Source organism: Oryctolagus cuniculus, chromosome 5 (assembly GCF_964237555.1).
Source record: "Oryctolagus cuniculus chromosome 5, mOryCun1.1, whole genome shotgun sequence".
NCBI lineage: Eukaryota > Metazoa > Chordata > Mammalia > Lagomorpha > Leporidae > Oryctolagus > Oryctolagus cuniculus.
Window position 1 is genome coordinate 24,578,041 of NC_091436.1, and position 26,316 is coordinate 24,604,356.

General features: G+C 41.3%; 1 protein-coding gene across 4 annotated transcripts in view; it reads right to left on the minus strand.

The window, feature by feature from the left end:
* Positions 1–2,144: 2,144 nt before the first annotated feature.
* Positions 2,145–26,316, minus strand: part of ZC2HC1B (zinc finger C2HC-type containing 1B) — a 68,041-nt gene continuing 43,869 nt past the window's right edge. For all 4 annotated transcript variants that reach the window (XM_051855300.2, XM_002714779.5, XM_051855301.2 and 1 more), the window contains 2 exons: positions 2,663–2,747; positions 2,145–2,285 (listed from right to left, as the gene is read on the minus strand). In XM_051855300.2, coding sequence (XP_051711260.1) covers positions 2,696–2,747 — 52 coding nt within the window. In that variant the 3' untranslated portion in view covers positions 2,145–2,285; positions 2,663–2,695. The remainder of the gene's footprint in view (positions 2,286–2,662; positions 2,748–26,316) is intronic.

A 26,316-nucleotide genomic window follows, 5' to 3' on the forward strand; every position in this document is an offset into this window, starting at 1 on the left:
GCTCCCTTACGCCCCCTCCTGGTCATTACGTCCCCCACAGAAACTGCCATTCTGATCTCTCAAAATTTTGCTTTCTGGGGGTAGAAGTTACGATTTAAAGTAGGACCTTATATGTTTCAGTTAATTCACACCACTAAGAGCTTATTTCTAAAAACACCATGTACTATTCTGAATCCTTCTATGAGGGTATTTAGTTTATTTCCTATGTCTGGATCAGAATACTGGCTACCAGAGTTCAGTCTACTCAGGGCTGCCATGAGCCAGTTCTATGACAGTGGTACTTACCATTCATTTAAAACAAATTAGAAACTTAATTAGTCCTTACTGGGATTTCTTCAGAAAGACTTATGCCCCTTCGGGCCACAGGCCTGTTTGTTTTTTGTCTTACCTTTAAGTAGGGTGGGGGTGGGCAGGGAAAGGGAAGCCTTGACTTCATTTGCTCATCCAAGAAGCCAATTGGCTAAATGGTGAGAAGCTCTGATGAGGATCACAGAGGGCACCTGGCTGTTAGTGTCACACAGACTGAGGTCCTGGAACTACTGTGGACCCAGAGAAATGAGAAGGTGACGGAGGGTACTCTGTGGACAGGAACACACTGCTCTGGGATGTCTAAGTTCCCATTTCCCCTCTTGCATCTGGGAAGGAAGGCAGAGTAGTAGCTCTCCGCAGCCAGAACCTCCCAAGATTTGCTTCCAAGAATCCTCCACATACACATTTTACTGGCTCCATACTGTCTTTGGTATCTCCAGAACACATACCTGATTTTCCTAAGATAAAATGTAGCATTTGGCATTTAATCTAAAACATAGATCATAAGAGTTTCAGATGTATTTGGTGTATCACAACAGTTCATTGGAAATTCTATTTAAATTTAAGACAGGAAAAATGGCTTGATTTTCCTAAAATTCCCTGAGTTTAAAGAAAGTAAAGTTCTTAAAAGTATAAATAACCACAAAATAAATTCAGTGGCCCCTAAAACCGCAAAGAGAAGGCACTGTGTCACCTCCCAACAAGATCCAAAGGCACTGAAATGAACAGGTGACTTCAGATTTTGTCAGGCTCAATGAATGGTATTAAGCTACTTAGAGCATTCTTCCCAGAGGGTGGGAAATTTCTGAAGCCTTTTCCCCAAAAATACAGCCTGAGTGACTGGTAGATATGAGACAATTCTATGTGAAATAGATGAACATTTAAAATAGAAGTTACTGTTAAAGTTTGGTATTAGAAGCAACTAGCAGAGCTGGGAATTCATTGCTTTTACATGGAATGAAGCCAGTCAAAAAACAATTTTCTAGTAAGTAAATTGTGGTAGCACTTCAATGATAATTTCACTGAAAAATCCTAATAACTAAACATTACCTTTAAAAGCCTATTATAAAGCAGTCACCATTGTGGCATAGTGGGTTAACCTGTTGTCTGCAACACCACCAGCATCCCATTATCAGAGCCCCAGCTGCTCCACTTTTGATCCAGCTCCCTGCTAACCCACCTTGAAAAAATGGTGGAATACAGCCCAAGTACATGGGTCCATGCAACCCATGTGGGAGATCCAGATGGAGTTCCTGGCTCCTGGCTTCAGCCTGGTCCATCCCAGGCCATCGCAGTAGATTAAAATCTCTTTGTGTGTGTCTACTTCTGTTTCTTTCACTCTGCTTTTCATACAAATAAAACCTTTCTTTTCAAAAGCCTATTAAATGGGCCGGCTTCGCGGCTCAATAGGCTAATCCTCCGCCTACAGCACCGGTACCCTGGGTTCTAGTCCCGGTCGGGGTGCCGGATTCTGTCCCAGTTGCTCCTCTTCCAGTCCAGCTCTCTGCTGTGGCCAGGGAGTGCAGTGGAGGATGGCCCAAGTGCTTGGGCCCTGCACCCGCATGGGAGACCAGGAGAAGCACCTGGCTCCTGGCTTCGGATCACTGCGGTGCGCCGGCCACAGCACGCCGGCCACATTGGCCGTTGGGGGGTGAACCAACGGCAAAGGAAGACCTTTCTCTCTGTCTCTCTCTCTCACTGTCCACTCTGCCTGTCAAAAAAAAAAAAAAAAAAGCCTATTAAATGTCCAATTACAAAATCTTCAGCTGAATCTTTAAGCCAAGCATTACCATACCGGTTGATGTGCTTAATGATTTTGTAGAGAGAGTAAAGGATAAGAGTTGAAGCTAGTTTTACTTGTTCTGGATGATGCCTCAAGAAGAATCAGGGCCTGTGTAAGACATCTCCCGGTCCCTCCCCTTTGGTGGCTTGCTGGGGACATAACCATGCAGGCTGGTGAGTTTCAGGAAGCCCGTCTGAAAGCAGAAAGAAAAGGTGTGGGCTGTGGCACTTCATGATTTCCACATCACATCAGCTTCTTTGGATTTTTAATTATTTTACAAATAGTTCACAATCTCACGAAATCCTCCTTTTAGGGGTGGGGGAATGTATTCAGGAGAGGGATGAGGCAGCCTTCAGGGCCAAAAGTAAGGGATCTTTTTACTTTCCTATTGCTTTTAAACTAATTATAGAGTGAGGTTCAAGAGGACACATTCCATAAACCTACTGTGGTTTGCCCAAATTTCTCTTTAGTTTGACTGTTACAGATTCACTCTTAAAGGTTCACATTAGAAGATCTGCAATACTTGAGTGGGAGCTTGAGTGGGAGGTGGTTTTTTTTTTTTTTTCTTACCTGGCCTATAGGAGTTAATCTTTTTTAGAAGATTTACTGAATCCTTGTTTGAGTTTTACTCCAGAAGCAGGATCCATAGCCAATCCTTTGCAAACATAAACAGATTTGTTATCACATTAAAGCAGAACATTTGCCAAGGAGGGAAGAAAGAAATGATTGTGAAATTCCCACATTGGATTCAGAAGTTTCAATTTTTTTTTTGTTTGTTTTTTAGTAGCTATTATAGACAAATACCCACTCTCTTGCCTGGGCCAAACAATGAGAGAAACAAGGACTGTCTCAAGTGCTTCTCCCCTCTGCCCCAGCCCTTTCTTTACCCTTGGACTTCAGCATACCACCTCAGGTGACCCCATAATTATACAACAGAATTCTCAACATTCTCAGTAAGTTGGTGTCTTTACAATTCTTTCCCAGCTCTCATACAAGAAAGGGTGTGATGAGCCCTAGGGAAGCATGAGAGGCCTTCCCTCCAAGAGTTATTTGCATCACAGTGGACCCAGGACACAGCTGTCATCTTTCCCGCAGCACTGTAGTAGGGAGATATCAGGGATTAGGAGTAGGGGTGGACCATACTATGGTCTGGTGACCACGTGGTATGGGAGGACGGGGCTCTTGGAGAAATCATTCTTTGTAAAAGAACCAGATGCCCACAGTCTTACAGGCATCCTTTCTAATCAGCATCTGGTGAAGAGGAAGAAAAAAGAAAGCTGAGTCAGACCATCCAAGGATATGGCAAGAGCTTTTAGTGTTCTTTTTACCCAAAGATACATGGGTTTTACTTCTGCCAAAGATGCAGCAACTACACTTTGATCCTCCTTGCATCTGTTACACAAATAAATTAGGTAAAAGGGAGGGGTGATGCTCGGCTACTGCAGGTAAAATGCATAATGTGAGGGGTGGGCCTTGCAGTGCATGCTCCTCCGCTACTGGCTTTAGCCCAGCCCAGCCCAGCCCAGCCCAGCTGTTGGGGCCATTTGGGAAGTGAACCAAATGGAAGAAGGGAGATCTCTCTCCTCTCCTCTCCTTTGTTCTCCCTCTCCTTTGTCTCTCCTCTCCCTTCCCCTCCTCTTCTCTTCTCTCCTTCCCCCTCTTTCTTTCTCCCTCTCTCCCCTCCCCTCCCTTCCCCTTTCTCTCTCTCTCTCTCTCTCTCTCTCTCTCTCTCTCTCTCTCCCCTCAACCCCATAACCCCAAAACCAACCTTACTTTCTCTCTGCCTTTCAAATAAATTTTTGAAACTTCAAAAATTTTCTGAGGAGCCAGCACTGTGGCATAGAAGATTGAGCCTCTGCCTGCAATGCTGGCATCCCACACAGGTGCCAGTTCAAGTCCTGGCTGCTCCACTTCGGATCCAGCTCCCTGCTAATGCCTAGGAAGGCAACAGAGGATGGCCCAAGTACTTGGGCCCCTGCACCCAGACCCAGAAGAAGCTCCTGGCTCCTGGATTCAACCTGGCCCAGCCCTGGACTTTATGGACATTTGAAGAGTAAAACAGTGTGTAGAAGATTTCTCTCTCTTTTCTTCTCTCTCTACCTTTCAAATAAATAAATAAACCTTTAAAAATATTTCTTAATAAATAGTTATCTAAAAAAAAAAAAAAGCTAAATTTGATAAAACCCACTGGCTCCTGAAATGGGAACAGAATCCATACTCACGATGCTGGATAATGTAATTTAGTACATACATGAAGCAGCACAGGTTTGGATCCCAGAACCACATTGTCCTAGTGATTTTAATCTCGGCAGAAAGGTGCAGGAAAAGCTGCTCCTTGGCAGTACCTTCCCAGGAAATCAGTTGCTTGTATACAAAAGGCACATATTTCCTTGAGAAAATAGCCACCAGGAACTATGGGCTGCCGAGGCCATAAGCTCATTTCCCTCTGAACATTATATCTTTGTGGGTATGTGAGAAGAGCCACACCTTTTTCTGAAGCAATTTCCTAACACATATCCATACCCTTCGTGTTTATATTTCTGGGCCCAGTGTTTCCAAACCAGACAAAACTTTGGGGACATGCTCTGCTACTTCCTATCAGGTTGCTTGTCCAAGTTGCTTAATGTCTCTTGGGCTTTCCTCATCTCATAAATAAGGATATGAATACACTTTGAACTTCTGGTGCTATGGTAAGGATTAAATAAATTCGTACCTGAAAGGCTGGAAAGAGTACATGATGTAAGAGAAGGCAAGAGCCCATGAACAAGGGACTTATTTAGGATATCAAAATAACCTAGGCAATTTCAAGAAAATAGCTGAGTGACATCCCTAGTTCATGACATCATGTTTTCAAGCAAACTCTTCTGCCATCAGGAAAAACTCAAAAATTGCTAGGTTTGAAAAACTCAGAATGTGTAACTGTATACGGATTGTGATTCTAGGATAAGAGGAAAACAAGGAAGAAAGTAGAAAAATCTGGAAAAACATATTAATGGTAACACTGGTCATTTTAGGGTGATAGAATTATGAATGATTTTTATTTTCATTACACTTTTCCCTCTTATTTCCCAATATCTTCTACAGTAAGCATGAATTTCTTGCCTAATTTTTAAGATGCTATTTCTCAAAAAGAAATTTGGGGCAGGCTAACTTAATGTGGCCAGAAACAAAAAGTTGCTAAGCTACCGTAATGGCCTGACCTGTACAGATAAGCGCCAGAGGGTTTAGCACCAGCTTCAGTCTGAGTGAGGGCCGAGCATTTCACGTAACAACTCCACCCTTACTCTACTGCCTGTCTTCCATCTCCACTTTAATCCTCTCTGCACCTCAACTTTTTCCTATGCTTTGGCTGAACAAATCGTTTGTTTCCAGACTATGTCCTCTGTCCTCTCATTTTCACATCTTTTCATTCCTTCTTCAACTTTTCTCCACTGGGCAAAGTGAGATCATTCTGAAAGCTCGCTTCTAGGAAGCATCCCCTCGCTCACACGGACACTGCCTCTGCAAAGCCTCTCGGTCAAAGCTGAGCTTTTCTTGCATTCCCCTTAGGACTTTTCTACTCTGCTGCTAAATATGAGATGTAACCGACTGTTTCTCCCCTGAGACTTTGCAGGATCCACGAGCACAGGAGCAACCAAGCTTACTAACTACATGGTCAATGAACAAAGCCCCTTGTGCATCAATGATAGGTGTTTGTCAACATCTTAGAATATCCCATACTCTCTTGTATAGGAGACTTTCCTCTGCATGCCCTAACTACTCATAAGATTTTTGAGGTCAGTGAGGCTTGGGTATGACATACACATGTATCTCTCCTGATGTGAACTTAAAACACACTTTAAACATGGGAGGTGCTAAATGTTTATTTTACTCAGGAAGGTTCAAGAAAGCAAGCCAGAGTTGTAGGAAGTTAACCACCACTTAGATAACAAACAATGGAATTTATGTGACACCACCAATGGCCATAAATTTTTAAAAAAGGGAAGTGACACCAGGTGATATAAACCACTGATTGTCGACCTAGAAATAAAGCTCAGTAACAACACTTTTTAAGAGACCCTTTGTTAGTCTGTTTCATGCTACTACAACAGAATGCCTGAGGCCAGGTAACCAATAAAGAACTGGGACTCAGTCCTCACAGTTCTGAAGGCTGAGAAGCTCCAGGTGAGGCGGCCACATCTGGAGACAGTCTTCTTGCCATGTCACCTGATGGGGAAGGTGGCAGGTAAGAGAGCACAAGCGCAAGCAGGAGAGGAAGGGGGCTCAGCCCTTCTGACTGAATCACTTCTTCAAGCTCCAACCTCTCAACGCTGTTGCCCTGGAGGTGATGTTTCCAACACATGAACTTCAAGAAAGGTTTAAACCACAGCATTCTACCACATGTCTCCAAAATGCACATCATTCTCACATACATTTTCACAGACATGTTTATTCCATCCTTGATAGCCCCAAAATCTTAATGTACTTATTTAAAAGTCCAAAGTTCAGAATCTCATCTAAATCAGATACGGGTGAGACTCCAGGCACCAGTCCTCCTGAGGCAAATTCCCCTCCAGCTTGATTCCATGAAATTAAATATTATCTATTTTCAAATTACTATGGTAGGGTAGGCATAGAGGAGACATTTCTGTTTCAAGAGAGAAGCTGGAAGAAAGGAGTAACTGGTTCCCAGTAAGTCCAAAACTCAAGAAGGAAAACAATATTAGACCTTAAGATGTCAAAATAATTGCCTTTGACTCCATGACCCACATCCTGGGCACACTGTAGCAGGAGCTGAACTCCCAGGACCTCAGGCAGCACTGCCTCTAAGGCTTTGCTGGGCTCAGTTCACTGAGAAGCTCACACAGCTTGAAGTCTCATGCCTGCAGCTCTCCCAGGCTGGACTAGCACAGTGGCCCTACAGCCATGGGAATGGCAGCTGTCCCACTCCCACAGCTCTCTGTGGCAGTCTCTGTGTGGGATTCTTTGAATGGCCCTGCCATTGTGACAAGTCTTTGCATGGGCCACTAGACTGTGGAAGCTGCCATAATCTCATAGCTCTTACATTCTGCATGCTTGGAAAGTCACACCGCATGGATAGGGGTAAGGTTTATGACCTGAATCTTCTAGAGCAGAAGGTTGAGTTGCACCCACTTGGGCCATGGATGGCACAGCTGAAAGAACTTTGCTGAAATGTGGAAAGCAGAGTCTAGAGGCATGGGCAGTAAATGCTGAGGTCCTATGAGCACCTGTCTGCAAACTTTTCCCTTAAGATCCTAGCTTGCCTAGAAAATCTCTGAAATGCCTTTGGGGTCATTCTCCCATTGTCTTGATGAACAGAATCTGGCTTCCTCTGTCCATATTAATATCTTTTAAAAATGGTTGCTGTGGGGAGCAACTCGGACTAGACTAAGTTACTCGAATTAAGACTTATTCTATGCATCTGCTCTCCCACAATATGGCGCTGGGAGAGGAGTAAACAGCTTCTACGCAGCTGCCTCTCACCAACTTGAGTGATGACCTGCAGGAGCTGATCCTGCTCCTGATTGGAAGAGAGCAGCATACTCGGCGTGTGGATAGCAGAGTTGGGATTGGTGGAAGAGGACTATAAAGGAGGAGAGAGACAACATGCACCAGGAACATCTATCTGAAGGAATACCTGAGCAGCCCCCGAGAGAGCCGGCCGGCGGTGTGCCGCTCCCCCGCAGAAGTGGGGAAAGTGGCAGGGGGAACCGCCCTTCCATGGAGGTGGAAGGATGGTAGCCAACCCGGGAAGAACCAGCAGCAAACCCGGGGAGGGCCGAGCAGACAAAAGAACAGCGCAGGGTCCTGTGTCGTTCCTCCACGAAGAGGGGGAGCGACAGGTTGCCTGGCCACACTCTTCATATACTCTCACAAACATGCTTTTTTATTTTTTCTTTATTTGAAAGGCAGAGTTACAAAGAGGGAGAGGCAGAGGCAGAGAGAAATCTTCCATCCAATGATTGATTCCCCAAATGGCTGCAACAGCCAGAGCTGGGCCAGGGCCAGGGCCAGGGCCAGGCCAAATCCAGGAGCCCGGAGCTTCATCTGGGTCTCCCACATGGGTGCAGGCACCCAAACACTGGGGCTATCTTCTGTTACTTCCCCAGGTGCATTAGCAGGGAACTGGATCAGAAGTAGAGCAGCCAGAACTGGAACTGGCACCCATATGGGATGCTGGCACTGCAGGCAGTGGCTTTAGCTGTCACAGAGCTGGTGCTAGCCCCACTTCTCAGTAACAGCTTTCTTAGTCTATTTTGTGTTTCTATTACAAAATACAAAATATACTGGGTAAATTATAAGGAACAGAGATGTATTTCTACAATTCTGGAGGCCTGAAAATTCAAGGCTGAGGGACTCACATCTGGAAAGGACCTTCTTGCTATGTCATCCTACCATGGAAGTTGGAAGGGCAAGAAAGGAAGGGGACTGGGGTGGGCATTTGGTGCAGTGGTTGAGATACCACATGGAACGTTGGTATCCCATATCAGAGTGTTTGATTTGAGTCCTGACTCCACTTCCAATTACAGCTACCTGCAAATGTGCACCCCAGAAAGTAGCAGGTAATGATTCAAATAGTTGGGTCCTTGCCACCCACATGGTTCCCACAATAACCAACATACTTCTTGCTAAAGACATTAGTGTATTTACAAGGACAGAGCCCTCATGACCTAATGACCTCTTAAGTCCCACTTTTCAACACTGTCACATTGGGGATTAGTTTCCAACACACGAATTTAGGAGACACATTCAAACCATGGCAGAAGCTCCTGTTACAAATGGACTAATACAGACCAGCACAAAGGAATAGACACACTTGTGATTCTGATTCCACACAGGCCTTTTTCTATTAGTGGAAGGAATTCTGGGTTTATTCTTCAAGCCTTGAACATTTCAAATGATTTTGCTTCCTCCACAGAATGGCTCCGAATGCCCTAGCAATTTTATTTTTAAATGTAAAGTAAGGTTGTAGGAAAGAACAAGAAATTAAATTTGAAAACAATCTTGAGTCTGAAATAAAGCAAAAAGCTATCTTATAAAGCTCATTAACATGAAACTTCAATCCTTACGCCAATAATTTAAGTAAGAAAATATATAATCAAGATTTCCCTCTTTGGGGCCAGAGCTGGTAAAGCTGCTGCCTGCGGCGCTGGCAACCCATATAGGTACCAGCTAGAGTCTCAGATTCTCCACTTCTGATCTTGCTCCCTGCTAATGTGCCTGGGAAGGCAGCAGAGGATGACCCAAGTGCTTGGAATCCTGCACCCATATGAGAAACCTGGAAGAAGAAGCTCTTGGCTACTGGATTTGGCCCATCTCAGCTCTGGCCATTGTGGCTGTTTGTTTGGGGAATCAATCAACAGATGGAAGTTTATCTCTCTCTTCCTGTCTGTCTGTCTGTCTCTGCATCTCTCTCTTTGTGTCACTCTGCCTTTCAAATCAATCTTAAAAAAAAATTCCACTTTCTCCCATGTATTTCATTCAATAAGCATTTTGAAGAACCTAATATACACCATGAAAATTCTAAAATGTAGAGATATGGCAGCATCAATAATTAAAAAAAAAAAAAAACAAGATACAGAAGGGGCTGGCCCTGTGACATAGGTTAAGCCTCTGTCTGAAGCACTGGCATCCTGTATGGGCGCTGGTTCAGGCCCAGCTGTTCTTCTTCTGATCCAGCTCTCTGCCATGGTCTGGGAAAGCAGTAGAAGATGGCCCATGTGAATGGGCTCCTGCAGCCATGTGGGAGACCAGGAAGAAGTTCCTGCCTCCTGGCTTCAGATCAGCTCTGGTCATTGCATCCATTTGGGGAATGAAACAGTGGATGGAAGACTTTCATCGCTGTCTCTCCCTCTCTCTGTTTGTAACTCTGCCTCTCATATAAACAAATAAAATCTTTACCAAAAAAAAGGTGATAAATATTGGGGTACCAGCATTGTGGCATAGATTAAGCTGCTGCTTGCAATTACAGCATCCCTTATGGGCACTGATTCAAGTCCTGGTTGTGCCACTTCTGATCCAGCTCCCTACTAATGTGCCTGAGAAAGTAGCAGAGGACAGCCCAAGTCCATGGGCCCCTACATCCACATGAGAGACCCCAGATGAAGCTCCTGGCTCCTGGCTTTGGTCTGGCTCAATTCTGGCAGTTGCAGCCACTTGGGGAGTAAACCAGCAGATGGAAGACCTCTCTCTGTTTCTCCCTCTCTCTGTCTGTAACTCTACCTCTCAAATAAATAAATAAAATCTTAAAAAAAAGACAGAGTAGAAAAGTCCTTACATTCTTGAAACTTATATTCCCTTACCCTTTTTGCAGGGGAGACAAAATGAGTTAAATATATAGTGAATATTTGAAGGCAGTAATACTATAGGGTAAAAAAAGAGAGAATTAGAAAGGACTTTTTTAAAATATACACTTATTTAAGATTTATTGATTTATTTGAAAACCAGTGTGACAGAGAGAGGCAGAGAGAGGCAATGGGGGGGGGTGGAGAGAGAGAGAGAGACTGTCCATTCACTGCTTTACTTTCTGAATGTCTGCAAGAGTTGGGAATAGGCCAGGCTAAAGTTGGGAGCCAGGAAATCCATCTGGGTTTCTCATGGGTTTGCCAAGAACTCAAGTACCTGGGCCATCATCTACTGTCTCCCAGATGCATTATCAGGAGAGCTGGAAAGGATATAGGATGTGGGTGTCCCAAGCAGTAGCTGAACTCCTATGCCACAACGTCTGCCTCCCTTCCCTGACTTTTTTTTGGACAGGCAGAGTTAGACAGTGAGAGAGAGAAAGGTCTTCCTTCTGTTGGTTCACCCCTCAAATGGCCACTACGGCTGGTGCGCTGCGCTGATCCGAAGTCAGGAGCCAGGTGCTTCCTCCTGGTTTCCCATGCAGGTGCAGGGCCCAAGCACTTGGGCCATCCTCCACTGCCTTCCCGGGCCACAGCAGAGAGCTGGACTGGAAGAGGAGCAACTGGAACAGAATCTGGCGCCCCAACCGGGACTAGAATGCTGGGGTGCCGGCGCCACAGGCAGAGGATTAGCCAAGTGAACCACGGCGCCAGCCCCTGACTTTTAACATTACATCTGATTGCTCTCTTTTCCCTTCCCTAATCTCTTTCCTAGTTTACTACATAAAATATCATGGTTCTAAGACACCTAAATTTGAATTGCACATTGTCAAATATATTTAATCCTGATAAATAAATATTCCTTCTTGGCAAATAAGCTTTGACTTCAAACTTAAAAGAATGCTCTTCACCTCTTTAAGCATTATCATATATTCTCTGAAAATAAGAAAAAATAAGACAAAGTAACTATCTTTTCTGAAAGACACTAACCATTATCTTTACAAAAAAAATTCTTGGTGGAAGTTTTACCATATGAATTCACACACAGTTTGAATGATTTTTTCTTAGTGAAAGCTAATCTCTGACTCATTAAGTTTTCACAGATCAGGAAAAAACCAACGACTTGTCAGAATTCTGGCAACAGGGTAGAGTCAGAAACCCCAGGACTCTGTCTCCCCACCTAGTCAACAACTGCAAGGGCAGAATCCAGCTGATGCAATGATTGTGAAACTCTGGGATCTATCGAAGGTTTGCAACTTCCAGAGGAAGACTTGGGCTGTAAAGCGCAGTTAATTTCATCAATTTCAACTCTTAGCACAGTAGCGGCTTCACAGCCCCCACCCCTCAGCCATGTGGCAGGCAGCTGCGCACATACTCCAGGATCAATTTGCACATGGGTTATAGATGCAAGGGTGGGCAACTATGACTCTGTCCTCCAAATATTGGGGACCCACACTCTGATCTTAGGCTCTGGTTGCTGTTGTTCCTGATCAAAGAGGTGCAGACTACGAAGCAGTTTGCCTTCACTGTGGCACCTGCATTCCACCAGACCCCCACCCCCAGGCCTTTGTGCTTTTGTTGCTAGCTTCTTTTCCTCTGGCTAAACTGACTTCCAGGGCATTTAAAGGGCTAGTACCCTCTTCCTCATTCATTTGTCTTTTTCACTTCTTAGGAACTGGATATTTAAGACTAAAATATTAAAAAAAAAAAACAGTTGCATATATAAGAGAAAATTAGAAAGTGACTGTGCATGCTCAGGGAAGGACACAGATCCAGACGAGACCAGGAATACCTTAAGTTTATACTGCAGGCTGATTTCTGGCATAATCTGTAACAATTAAAAAATAATATAAATAACAAGAACCAGCAAATCCTGGAGAAGGGGAGAATCTGATTTCCAGAGTTACCATACCATTAGATTCAATTGTTGAATTTGCATCAAAAACAAAACAAAACAAAACACCACAAGGCATACTAAAAAACAACAACAACAACAACAAAAAAACAGGAAAGTATAGATCATTTAAAGGGGGAAAAAATCAACAGGAACTGTCTCTGAAAAGACTTGATAACAGCTCTGAGAGAGGGAGAAAGAGGCCATACACTGGATTACTCCCCAGATGGTCACAATGGCTGGGGCTGGGCCAGGCCAATGCCAGGAGCCAGGAGTTTCTTCCAGGTCTCCCATGTGAATAGCAGGGACCCAAGCTCTTGGGCCATCTTCCCTGCTTTTCCCAGGGCAGTGGGAGGAAGCTAGGTCAGAAGTAGAATGGCCAGGACACAAACTGGTTCCCATATGGGATGCTGTTACTGCAAGCAGTGGCTTAAAGCGTTACATCACAATGCCAGGCCCCCAGACAGTGACTTTTTTTTCTTAAAGATTTATTTATTTATTTGAAAGACAGAGTTACATAGAGGAAGAGGCAGAGAGAGAGAGAGAGAGAGAGAGAGAAAGAGAAAAAGAGAGAGAGAGAGAAAGGGGGGGTGCATCTACTTGTTTACTCCTCAAGTAGCCACAATGGACAGAACTGGGCTCATCCAAAGCCAGGAGCCTGGAGCTTCTTCTGGGTCTCCCAGGTGGGTGCAGGGGACCAAGTACTTGAGCCTTATTATACTGCTTTCCCAGGCTATAGCAGAGAGCTAGATTGGAAGTGGAGCAGCCAGGACTCGAACATGCACCTATATGGGATAGTAGCACTGCAGTATGGGGCTTTACCTCAGTGTGCTACAGCACAAGTCCTACCACTTTTAAACAAATATCTCAAAGATGCTCAAAGAACTAAAGGAAGATGTGAATAAAGACAAGAAAATGATGAATGAAGAAAATGGAAATATCTATAAAACAATGTAATCCCTAAAAAGAAACTCTGAATCTGAAAAATACAGTAACTGAAATGAAAAATTCACCAGAAGGATGAAGGACACATTTTGAGCAGGCAGAGAAAGATCCAAAGAACTTGAGATAGGACATTGGAAATTACAGAGTCTGAAAGATCGAAAGAAAATCAATGAAATAAAAGTAAACAGAGCCTAAGGAACCCAAGGGGCACCATCAAGCAGACCAATATATACATGGTGGGAATGCCAGAAAATGGAGACGGAAAAAAGGGCAGAGAGATTATTTAGAGAAATAATGAGAGTTTACAGGATAGCAGAATAGGGAGGGAGTTTACTGCTCCAGTGTAGGGGAAGATAGTTTAAAAAAAAAGTGGAGAGAGTTTAATCTCAGGGAAGAGTTAGGGAGAAAATTCCAGAGGAAACTCCATGTCCCTCCAGTTAGAGAGACGCTGTGGACCTGCATGGAGGGTGTGGACACAGACAGCTCAGGACCCAAGCAGCCTGGACCCTCAGCATCGGCTTTGGGGAGTGAGGTGAGACCAGACTGCAGCAGCCCAAGCCCCTGGCAATAAAGCTGCAGGAAGAGCTTGGCATGAGTCCAATTTGGAATTCTGTGGGGCACAGTGTACCTGCCAACCTAGAGGGAAAAAAAGGGGCAAGTCTCTCTCTCCTGTCAATCTGGCACCAGCCTCCTATAACTAGCCAAGAGAGGACTGGCACAATTTTGGACATACATAACAGCTGTACCAGCTTGTGTCCATGCGCCCAGCAACCAGTGGAGAGGAGATGCCTGAGTCTGGCTGGGAGAATTGACAGGGGGCTGGGTGCTCATGACTGTGGGAACCTTGTGTGCCAGAACTATAAAAGCTCTGTGGCTGCGTGGGAGAGTGCAAGGAGCAGCTGGGACTCTGGGCAGTCACTGTGGGTGGATCCACACATTTGAAGCTCCCTGATTCTCTGGTGAGGGTCATTGCTGCGAGATCCATTGTGTGTTTCTTGTGGCAGCATGGACAAATGTTGTATCCACTGGGGCTGGCAAACAGGTATTGGTCTTTTTTGTGGAGAGGAGGTGAGCATGAGAATATGCCAACAGAACACTACATACCTCCCCTCTAATAAAAATCAAATAGGGGAGATATACCATGCCCAACTTTGGTGTCATCTAGAACACTGCTCTCACTCTGGAGCACTGAACAGAGCTCCCTGACCACACCCAGCACATGTTTCTGGGTACTGACTGAAAGAGTGGATAGTTCACTAAGCCACAGAGGCGTAGTCCAAAGATAAAAGCTATCACAGAGAAAAACGATTAAAAAAAGTATCTCCACAAATGCCTAATAATAAACACAGCAATTCAAGAAAAAAAGAATAAGGAAGAAAGCATGAAGCCCCAAAAGAACACAACACTTCAATACTAGGATGTGAAGATGAAGAAATCGAAGGAATACCAGAAACAGAATTCATAAATATTTTTTCTCCCCCACCCCCAGAAACCTTTTGTTTAAGTAATACAAACTTCACGCATTTCTTAAGTACAACTTTAGGAACATAGATTGTAGGATAACATAGAAGTACTCAGAAGCAAATCCATGAACTAAAGAAATCCATACATGACATGAATGAAAAATTTTCCCATGAAATTGAGATTTTAAAGAGAAACCAAAACAAAATATTGGAAATGAAGAACTCAATAGATCAAATAAAAAATGAGGTTGAAAGCCTTAACAATAGACTCAATGAGGCAGAAGAAAGAACATCTGAGTTAGAAGACAAATATCTGGAAATTTTATAGTCAGACCAAAAAAAGAAGAAATTAGAAAACTAAAAAACAGTGTTGGGGATATACTATCAAACGACCCAACATAAGGGTCTTAGAAGTTCCTGAAGGCATGCAAAGAGAGAATGGATTAGAAGGCCTTTTTTAGTAAATAATTACATAAAACTTCCCCAATTTGGAGAAAAAAAGGGAAATCCAAGTATAGGAAGCACATAAAACTCCTAAGAGATATGAAAAGATCTTCACCACAACACATTGTACTCAAAATCTCCACAGTAAAACACACAGAAAAGATTCTAAAATGTGCACAAGAGTAATGCCAGATTACTTTTAGAGGATCTCCAATTAGACTCACAGTTGAGTTCTCAACAGAAACCCTACAGGCTAGGAGAGAATGGTGAGATATATTCCAAGTCTTAAAAGAAAAAAAAAAACCCTGAAACCCAGAATGCTGTACCATGCAAAGCTCTCACTTACAAATGAAAGTGAAATGAAGACCTTCCATAACAAATAGAAATTGAAGGGGCCAGCACTGTGGCGCAGTGGGTTAACGCCCTGGCCTGAGGTGCCGGCATCCCATATGGGCGCTGGTTTGAGACCCAGCTGCTCCACTTCCGATCCAGCTCTCTGCTATGGCCTGGGAAATCAGTGGAGGACGGCCCAAGTCCTTGGGCCCCTGCTCCCACGTGTGAGACCCGGGGGAAGCTCTTGGTTCCTGGCTTCGGATCGGCGCAGCTCTGGCTGTTGTGGCCATCTGGGGAGTGAACCATCGTATGGAAGACCTCTCATTCTCTCTCTCTCTCTCTCTCTCTCTTTCCCTCTGCCTCTCCTCTCTCTGTGTAACTCTGACTTTCAAATAAATAGATAAATCTTAGAAAAAAAAGAAGAAATTGAAGGAATTTGCCACCAATCATCCAGCCTTACAAAAGATGCTTAGGGGTATGCTGCATACAGAAACACAGAAACATGGTCATCACTACGAAAGAAGGTGAAGGCAAAAAAGCTCCCAGTGAAAGTACAAAGGAAATCCAAAGTAAAATATAGGAATATTTACGGGAAAATGGCAGGGCAAAGTTGTTACTTATCAAGTCACTTTGAATGTAAATGGCCTCAACTCTCCAGTTAAAAGATACAGACTGGCTGAATGGATTACAAAACAAGACCCATCTATTTGCTTCCTACAAGAAACACATCTCACCAACAAAGATACATGCAGACTAAACGTGAAAGGATGGAAAAAGATATTCCATGCCAACAAACCAAAATGGAGCTGGTATAGCCATTCTAATATCATACAAAATAGATTTTAATACAAAAACTGTTAAGAGAGACAAAGAAGGACACTATGTAATGATTAAGGGATTAATTCAACAGGAAGATGTGACTATTATAAGTGTATATACACCTAAATATAGGGCACCTGGCTACTTAAAAGGAATGTTAAGGGATTTAAAGAGAGACATAGACTCTAATACAATAGTAATGGGGACATAAACACCCCACTTTCAGCAATGGACAGATCAACCAGACATAAAATCATAAAGGAAACTACAGAGTTAATTGACACTAAGACCAAATGGACCTAACAGATTTCTTTTATTTATTTATTTATTTTTTATTTATTTATTTTTTGACAGGCAGAGTGGACAGTGAGAGAGAGAGAGACAGAGAGAAAGGTCTTCCTTTGCCGTTGGTTCACCCTCCAATGGCCACCACGGCTGGCGCGCTGTAGCCGGCGCACCACACTGATCCGATGGCAGGAGCCAGATACTTATCCTGGTCTCCCATGGGGTTCAGGGCCCAAGTACTTGGGCCATCCTCCACTGCACTCTCTGGCCACAGCAAAGAGCTGGCCTGGAAGAGAGGCAACCGGGACAGAATCCGGCGCCTCAACTGGGACTAGAACCCAGTGTGCTGGTGCCGCAAGGTGGAGGATTAGCCTAGTGAGCCACGGCACTGGCAACCTAACAGATTTCTACAGAACTTTTCATCTTAAAGATGCAGAATACACATTCTTCTCACAAGTGCAAGGAACCTTCTCTAGGCTAGACCACATGCTAGACCATAAAGCAAGTGTCAGCAAATTTAAAAATTTTTAAAAATTATACCATGCATCTTCTTGGACTACAACAGAATGAAGCTGGAAATCAACAACTCAAGAATCTCTAGAACATATTCAAACACATGGAGACTGAACAACATGCTTCTGAAAGAAAAGTGGGGCACGGAAGAAATCAAAACAGAAATAAAAATTTTTATGGATAGGAATGAAGATGACAATACAACATATCAAAACTTATGGGATGCAGCAAAAGCAGTGTTATGAGGAAAGTTTATAGCAGCTGGTGCCTACATCAAGACTTTGGAAAGGCAATAAATAAATGAGCTATCAGTACATCTCAAGGACCAAGCAAAACAGCAAACCAAATCCAAAACTATGGGAGAAAAGCAACAATTAAAATTAGAGAATAAACAAATTTGAAACAAAAAATACAAAAGATCCATGGAACAAAAAGATGGTTTTTTGAAAAAAAAAAAAAAAAAACAAACCTGACATACAATTGGCCCAACTAACCCCCTCCCCCAAAAAAAACCAAAGGAGAAGGTCCAAATCAATAAAATCAGAGATGAAAAAAGAAAAATAACAACAGATACCACAGAAATAAATAAAATCATCAGGAATTACTATAAAGAGCTGTATACCAACAAATCAGGAAACCTAGAAGAAATGGATAGATTCCTGGATACATACAACCTACCTAAATTGAGCAATGAAGACACAGAACACCTAAACAGACCAATAACCAAGACAGAAATTGAATCAATAATAAAGACCCTCACAGCAAAGAAAAGCCCAGGACTGGATGGCTTTACTATTAAATTCTACCAGACATTTAAATCAGAACTAACTTCAATTCTTTTAAAGCTATTCAAAAATAATTCAAAGCAAGGGAATCTTCCCCAACTCCTTCTATGATGCTAGCATCATCCTAAACATGAAAAAGATACAACAGAGAGAACTACAGATCAGTTTGCTTGATGAACATAGATGCAAAAATCCTCAACAAAATAGTAGCCAATCGAATCCAACAACACATTAGAAAGATCATTCAGCCAGACCAAGTGGGATTTATCCCAGGTATGCAGAGATGGTTCGACATTCACAAATCAATCAATGGGATACATCACATTAACAAACTGAAGAACAAAAATCATATGACTATCTCAATAGATGCAGAGAAAACATTTGAGGAAAACTTTTAGCAAATTGGGTATACAAAGAACATTACTCAACACAATCAAGTCAACTTACGAGAAACTCACGATCAGCATCCTTTTCAAAGGGGGAAAATTTGGAAGCATTCCCACTGAAATCTGGAACCAGACAAGGATGCCTAGTTTCACCATTGCTATTCAATATAGTCCTGGAATTTTTAGCCAGAGCCATTATACAAGAAAAAGAAATCAAAGGGATAAAAATTGGGAAGGAAGAAGTCAAATTATTTCTATTTGCAGATGACATGATTCTATATATAGGGGATACAAAAGACTCCACTAAGAGACTGGTGGAACTCATAGAAGAGTTTGGTAAAGTGGCAGGATATAAAAACAACACACAAAAATCAATACCCTTTGTATACACAGACAATGCCATGGCTGAGAAAGAACTTCTAATGTCAATCCCAGTCACAATCCCATTCACAATTTAATTCACAAAAAATCAAAGACCTTGGAATAAATTTAACCAAGGATGTTAAAATTCTCTACAATGAGAATTACAAAACATTAAAGAAAGAAATAGAAGACGACACAAAAAAAATGGGAAAAAACTTTCATGTTCATGGATTGGAAGAATCAATATCATGAAAATGTCCATATTACTGAAAATAGTTTACAGATTCAATGTGATACCAATCACATACCAAGGACATTCTTCACAGATCTAGAAAAAATGATGCTGAAATTAATATGGAAACACAGGAGACCCTGAATAGCTAAAACAATCCTTTTTTAAAAAAGATTTATTTATTTTTTTGAAATCAGAGTTATACAGAGAAAGAAGAAGAGGGAGGGAGGGAGGGAGGGAGCGAGCGAGCGGCCTTCCATCCACTGGTTCACTCCCCAATTGGCCACAATGGCTGGAGCTGTGCCGATCCGAAACCAGGAGCCAGGAGCTTCCTCCAGGCCTCCCACATGGGTGCAGGGGCCCAAGGACCTGGGCCATCTTCCACTTCTTTCCCATGCCATAGCAGAGAGCTGGATCGGAAGTGAAGCAGCCAGGACAAGAATCGGCACCATTTCGAATGCCAGCACTGCAGGCGGTGGCTTTACCAACTACACCACAGCGCTGCCCCCTAAAACAATCTTATACAACAGAAACAAAGCTTGAGGCATCACAATACTGATTTCAAGACATACAACAGGACAGTTATAATCAGAACAGCTTGGTACTGGCACAAAAAGATGGACAAAAAAATGGAACAGAACAGAAATATCAGAAGTCAACCCATGCACCTACAACCAACTGATATTTGACGAAGGAGCTAAAATGAATACCTGGAGTAAGGACAGTCTATTCAACAAATGATGCTGGGAAAACTGGATCTCAACATGCAGAAGTATGAAGCAAGACCCCTACCTTACAGCTTACACAAAAATCCGCTCAAAACAGATTAAAGATTATCCACAACCTGATTCCATCAAATTATTAGAAAACATGGAGGGAAAACTTACAAGACATTGGCATAGGCAAAAATTTTTGCAAAAGACCACAGAAGCACAGGCAAACAAATCCAAAACTGACAACTGGGATTACATCAAATGAGTATCTTCTGCACTGCAAAAGAAACACTCAGGTTATTAAGAGGCAACCGACAAAATGGGAGAAATTATTGGCAAACTATGCAACTGATAAAGGATTAATAACCAGAATCTACAAAGAGATCAAGATACTCCACCACAACAAAACAAACAACCCACTTAAGAGATGGCCCAAGGACTTAAATAAACATTTTTCAAAAGAAGAAATCCAAATGGCTAACAGACACATGAAAAAATCTTCAGGATCACTAGCCATCAGGGAAATGCAAATCAAAACCACAATGAGGTTTCACCTCACCCTGGTTAAAATGGCTTTCATACAGAAATCAACAAACAGATGCTGGCGAGATTGTGAGGAAAAAGGCACACTAATCCACTGTTGGTGGGAATGCAAACTGGTAAAGCCACTATGGAAGACATTTTGGAGATACCTCAGAAATCTGAATATAGTCCTACCACAGACCAAGCAATTCTACTCCTTGGAATTTACACAAGGGAAATGACATCAGCAAATAAAACAGTTATCTGCACCTCCATATTTATTGCAGCTCAATTCACAATAAACATAGACATAGAATCAGCCTAAATGCCCATCAACAGAAGACTGGATAAAGAAATTATGGGATATATACTCTATGGAATACTACACAGAGGTAAAAAAAAAAATCTGGTCATTTGCAACAAAATGGACGAATCTGGAAAACATTATACTTAGTGAAATAAGCCAGTCCCAAAGGGACAAATATCATATGTTCTCCCTGATCTATGACAACTAACAGAACACCTAAAAGGAAACCTGTAGAAGTGAAACTGACGCTATGAGAAGCAATGATTTGATCAGCCCTTGTCCTCACTGTTGAGGAACAGCTTACTACTTTATTCTTTTCAGGATTTTTTTTTTCTACTTAATACCATTGGTTGAACTCTTTAGTTAACATAGAACTATTCATATGTGTATAAATCCAATTGAAAATAGATCCCAGTAAAAAATAAGAGTGAGAATAAGAGAAGGAGGAGCTGTATAGTTTGGCATACATTCTCACAGACTTACCCCTAAGGGTAAAGCTAAAAACTTGCCATGGGACTCCAAATCCCACTAAGCTGGATGATACTAATGCCATCTTATGTGTTAAAGTGATCAGGATTAAGTGTCAAAGGGATCACATAAATAAGACAAGTGGCCGGTAATAAAAACAGATAGAATTAAAAAGGAGAGAATGATCCAACATGGGAAGCAGGCCACACAGCAGACTCATAGAATGACAAACACCCTAAACAGCATTCCAGCCTCAGAATCAGCCCTTAAGGCATTTGGATCTAGCTGAAAAGCCCATGAGAGCATTTTAGGCATGTAAAGCATATGTACTGTGACAAAAAATGATCTACATGAAAGATCTCTGTGAGTGAGATCCCGGTGGAAAGAAGGGGCTATCAAAGAAGGAGATACTTTACTCTGAAGGGAGGAGAGACCTTCCATTTTGCTTATGGCCCTTTCTAAATACTGATGGAGTCTGTGGACTCAGAAGGCGTCCGTAGCCTTGGCAGCTCATGACAAGAGCGTTGGGTGATTGCTGACAGCATAAATAAGAGTGTCAATTGTTAAATCAACAACAGGAGTCACTGGGCACTTATTCCCCAAGTGGGACCTCTGTCCTTAATGTGTTGTACTATGAGAATTAACTGTAAAACTTGTTTTCAAACAGTACTTTATTCTTTGTGTGTCTGTGTAGTTGCAAATTGTGGAAATCCTTACTTAGTATAGAGTTGGTCTTCTGTATACAAAGCTAATTAAAAACTAATCTTAATGAAGAATGGGATGGGAGAAGGAGTAGAAGGTGGGATAGGAGTGGGGGTGGGATGGTGGGTATAAGGGGAAGAACCACTATATTCCTGGAGCTGTACCTATGAAATTTGTATTTGTTAAATAAAAGATTTCTTAAAAAAACACAACAATGTTTTATTTCACCCCCATTAGTATGGCTTTCATACAGAAATCAACAAATAAGAAATGCTGGAGGGGATGTGGAGAAAAATGTGCCCTAATCCACTGTTGGTGGAAATGTAAAATGGGACAGCCACAGTGGAAGACAGAGATATCTCAGAAATCTGAATACAGACCTATCATATGACCCAGTCATCTTACTCCTGGGGATTTACCCATGGGAAATGAAATCAGCATATGAAAGAGTTACCAGCATGCCCATGTTTATTTTAGGTCAATTCACAGTAGCTAAGATATGGAATCAACCTAAATGTCCATCAGCTGAAGACAAGACTGGACAAAGAAATTATGGGATATGCACACCATGGAATACTATACAGTAGTGAAAATGAGATCCTTTCATTTGCAACTAAATGGGTGAAAATGGAAAACATCATACTTAGTGAAATAAGCCAGTTCCAAAGGACAAATTCCATATGTTCTCTTTGATCTGCTCTAACTAATAGAGCACCTAAAAGGTCATCTATAGAAGTGAAATTGATACTTTGAGATATGATGATTTTTAGCAGCCCTTGTCTCAATTGTTGAGGAACAGGTTTTGTTTTGTTTTTACACTATTTGTTGAACTCTTTACTTATAGAGTTCATCATATGTGTATAAACTTAATTGAAAATTGATCTTAGTAAAAGATAAGAATGGGAATGGGGGGGAAGGAAGGGAGTGTGAGTGGGAGGGCAGATACCATAGGAAGAATCACTGTTCCTAAGTTGTACTTATGAAATACATAAAGTTTATATTCCCCGAATAGAAGGTTTCTAGAAAAAAAAAAGGACAAAATGTGAAAAAAAGAATGGATGAAAAGTTCTCAAATGTAATGAATCATAACTCTATACATCCAAGAAGTACAAACTCCAACAAAGATGAACTCAGAGGACAACAATGAGAAAAATTATAATCAAACTTTCAAAAGAGACTCTCAAAACAGCAGCAGGGAAGCAAGTCATAACAAACAATCTATCCTCAATATCATCATCAACAATTTCATCAGAAAGTTTGAAGGCCTAAAGATAGTAGATCTATATATTTAAAGTGCTTTAAGGAAAAAACAACACACACACCTAAAAACCAAAATTTCCACTGGCAAATTGTCCTTCAAAAATGAGGGAGAGTGGCTGGCCTTGGATTGTTAAGACACTAGTTAAGATGCCCATGTTCCATACTGGAATACTAGGGTTCAATACCTATATGTGGTTCCTAACTCTAATTTCTTGATAGGCAGACCCTGAGAGGTGGCAGTGATAGCTTAAGTAATTGTATTCTTGTTTCCTATAAGGAGTATCTGGATTAAATTCCTGGCTCCCAGCTTCAGCCTCTGCTCAGCCCCAGTCACTGCAGGAATTTGGAGAGTGAACAAGCTCTCCCTCCTCCCCTCCCCCACCCCAGGAAAGGAAAGAGAAATTAAAACATTTATAGATATACAAATGAGAGATTTCATTATCATGAAACTCACCCTGCAAGAAATGCTCAAGGGAGTCCTGCAGACTGAAATGAAAAAACACTAGATAGTAATTCAAAGCTGAATGAAGAAATACAGATCTTTTGGATTGTAACTTTGTTTTCTCCATAATTTAAGAGATTAATGAATTTGAAAGACTTATTAATTCATATTTTAAGACACATGATGCATAAAAACATAATTTTGGATATCAACAACCAAAAGGCAAGGAGACAGAGCTGTTATAAGGAGCTGATTTTTTGTCTATTTTTGAAAATATGCTAGTATATTTTCAAATTATAATTTGAGAATTATAAGTTTAGGATGTTAAATGTAATCCTTGTGGTAACCACAAAGAAAATAACTACTGAATATACATGTAAGGAAATAAGAAAGAAATTTAAATGTTTCCCTACAAAATACCAACTAAACATTCAAGACAGTAATGTAGGAAATGAAGGAACAAAAGTGATAAGATACATAAAAAACAAACAGCAAATGACAGGTACTCCTCCCTATAAGTAATAATGATAAATGTAAATGGATTAAAGTCTTCAATAAAAAAACAGAGAATGATAGAATGGATAAAACGTGGTCCAACTATATGCTGTCTGCAAGATACTTACTTTAGATCCAAAGACAGAAATGGACTGAAAATAAGAAAATGGAGAGTGATATAAGATGTAACCAAAAGAAAAGAAATGGCCACACAAATAATAGACAAAATAGATTTTTAGTCAAAAAAAGTTACAATAAATGAAGAAGGGTATAATACAAAAAGTTTGTGGAAAATACATGTTATGAACAACTATGCATGTATTTAAAATTTTTACACTAAAATAAACTTATCTTTTTTTATTTTTATTTTTTGACAGGCAGAGTGGACAGTGAGAGAGAGAGACAGAGAGAAAGGTCTTCCTTTTCCGTTGGTTCACCCCTCAATGGCCGCTGTAGCTGGTGTACTACACTGATCCGATGGCAGGAGCCAGGTGCTTCTCCTGGTCTCCCATGCGGGTACAGGGCCCAAGGACTTGGGCCATCCTCTACTGCACTCCCGGGCCACAGCAGAGAGCTGGCCTGAAAGAGGAGCAACCGGGACAGAATCCAGTGCCCTGACCGGGACTAGAACCTGGTGTGCCAGAGCCACAGGCGGAGGATTAGCCTATTGAGCTGCGGCGCCAGCCTAAACTTACCTTTAATTCTATTTTCCATGAACTTTTGAGTACTATCATTTATTAATAAAATATTCAATACAGTAAGAAGATACATGTATTTTGAACCTAATAATGGACCATCAAACTATATGAAGCAAAAACTGACAGAATCGAATAGTTCAAAAACAGTCAGAGACTTTGATACCTTATTCTCAATAATGAATAAATAAATAGATATAAATAAGGACATAGAAGACTTAACACAATAAACTAACTACATCTAACAGATATACAGAACACTATCCAACAATAGCACAAACATTCTTCTCAAGTGTACATAATAATTTCCAAGGCAGAGCACATGTTAGGTTACAAAGCTAATCCTCAGTACATTGTTTAAAATACATGTCATGCAAAGTGTCTCCTCTGACCACAACAGAATAAAGTCAGAAATCAAGAACAGAAGTAGGGGCTGGCACTGTAGTGTAGTGGGTAAGGCTGCGGCCTGCAGTGTCGGCATCCCATATGGGCACCGGTTTGGGTCCCAGCTGCTCCACTTCCAATCCAGCTCTCTGCTATGGCCTGGGAAAGCAGTGAAGGATGGCCCAGGTCCTTGGGTCCCCACATCCACATGGGAGACTTGGAGGAAGCTCCTGGCTCCTGGCTTTGGATTGGCACAGCTCTGGCTGTTGTGGCCAGTTGGGGAGTGAACCATTGGATGGAAGACCTCTCCTTCTCTCTCTGCCTTTCCTTCTCTCTTTGTGTAACTCTAACTTCCAAATAAATAAATAAATATTTTTTTAAAAAAAAGAAGAGAAGTAAAACTGGGACATTCACAAATTTATGGAAATTAAACAATTCCCTTTTAAACAATCAATAGATCAAAAAGTATCACAAAAGAAATTGGAAAATTCTTAGAGATGAAACTGAAAACACAACATACCAAACTTTATGGGATGCAATGCTAAGAGGAAGTTTATAGCTGTACATTAAAGGGAAAAATATTATATTAAAGGAAAATTAAAGGAAAAAATGTGAAATCAACAATGTAAGTACAGCTTAAGAAATAAGAAAAAACCCAAAGTCAGTAGAATAAAGTAAATACTAAAAATTACAATAGATGGGTAGTAAAGATTATAACAAAAATGAAATCAATAATATTAAAATAAGAGATAAAAATCAGTCGAGCCCAAATTTGCTTTTTTGAAAAGGTAAACAAATTCACAAATCATTAGGTAGAAGGACTAAGAAAAAAAGAAAATGATTCATGTTTCTAACCTTATAAATGAAAGTGATACTACTACCAAATCTATAGAAATAAAACAGATTTTTACAAGAGAACTACTGAAAATTATGTGGCCATAAATTGGATAATCTAGAGAAAATGAATATGAGTTCCTAAAAAACAAATGCAATGTTTACCAAGACTAAATGATGAAGAAATAGAAAATCTGAATAGATAGACTTACAACTAGTAAGGAGATTGAATCAGTAACAACAACAAAATTCCTGACAAAGAAAAGCCCTGGACTTGACAGCTAAACTGTAAATTCTCCAAGATATTTAAAGAAGAATTAAATCAATCCTGCTCAGACATTTCCCTACAATTTGAATAGGAGGGAACATTTTCTAATTCATTCTATAAGACTAGCAATAAGTTGACAGCAAAGGCAGACAAAGACATTGCAAAAACCCTATAGACCAATATCTCTTATGAACATTGATGCAAAAATTCTCAACAAAATACTAGCAAATCACATTTATCAGGATATCAAATATATATATAATGATGTAGTTGGATTTATTCCTGAAATAAACCAATTGTTAATGGTATAGCATATTAAAAATTATTGAT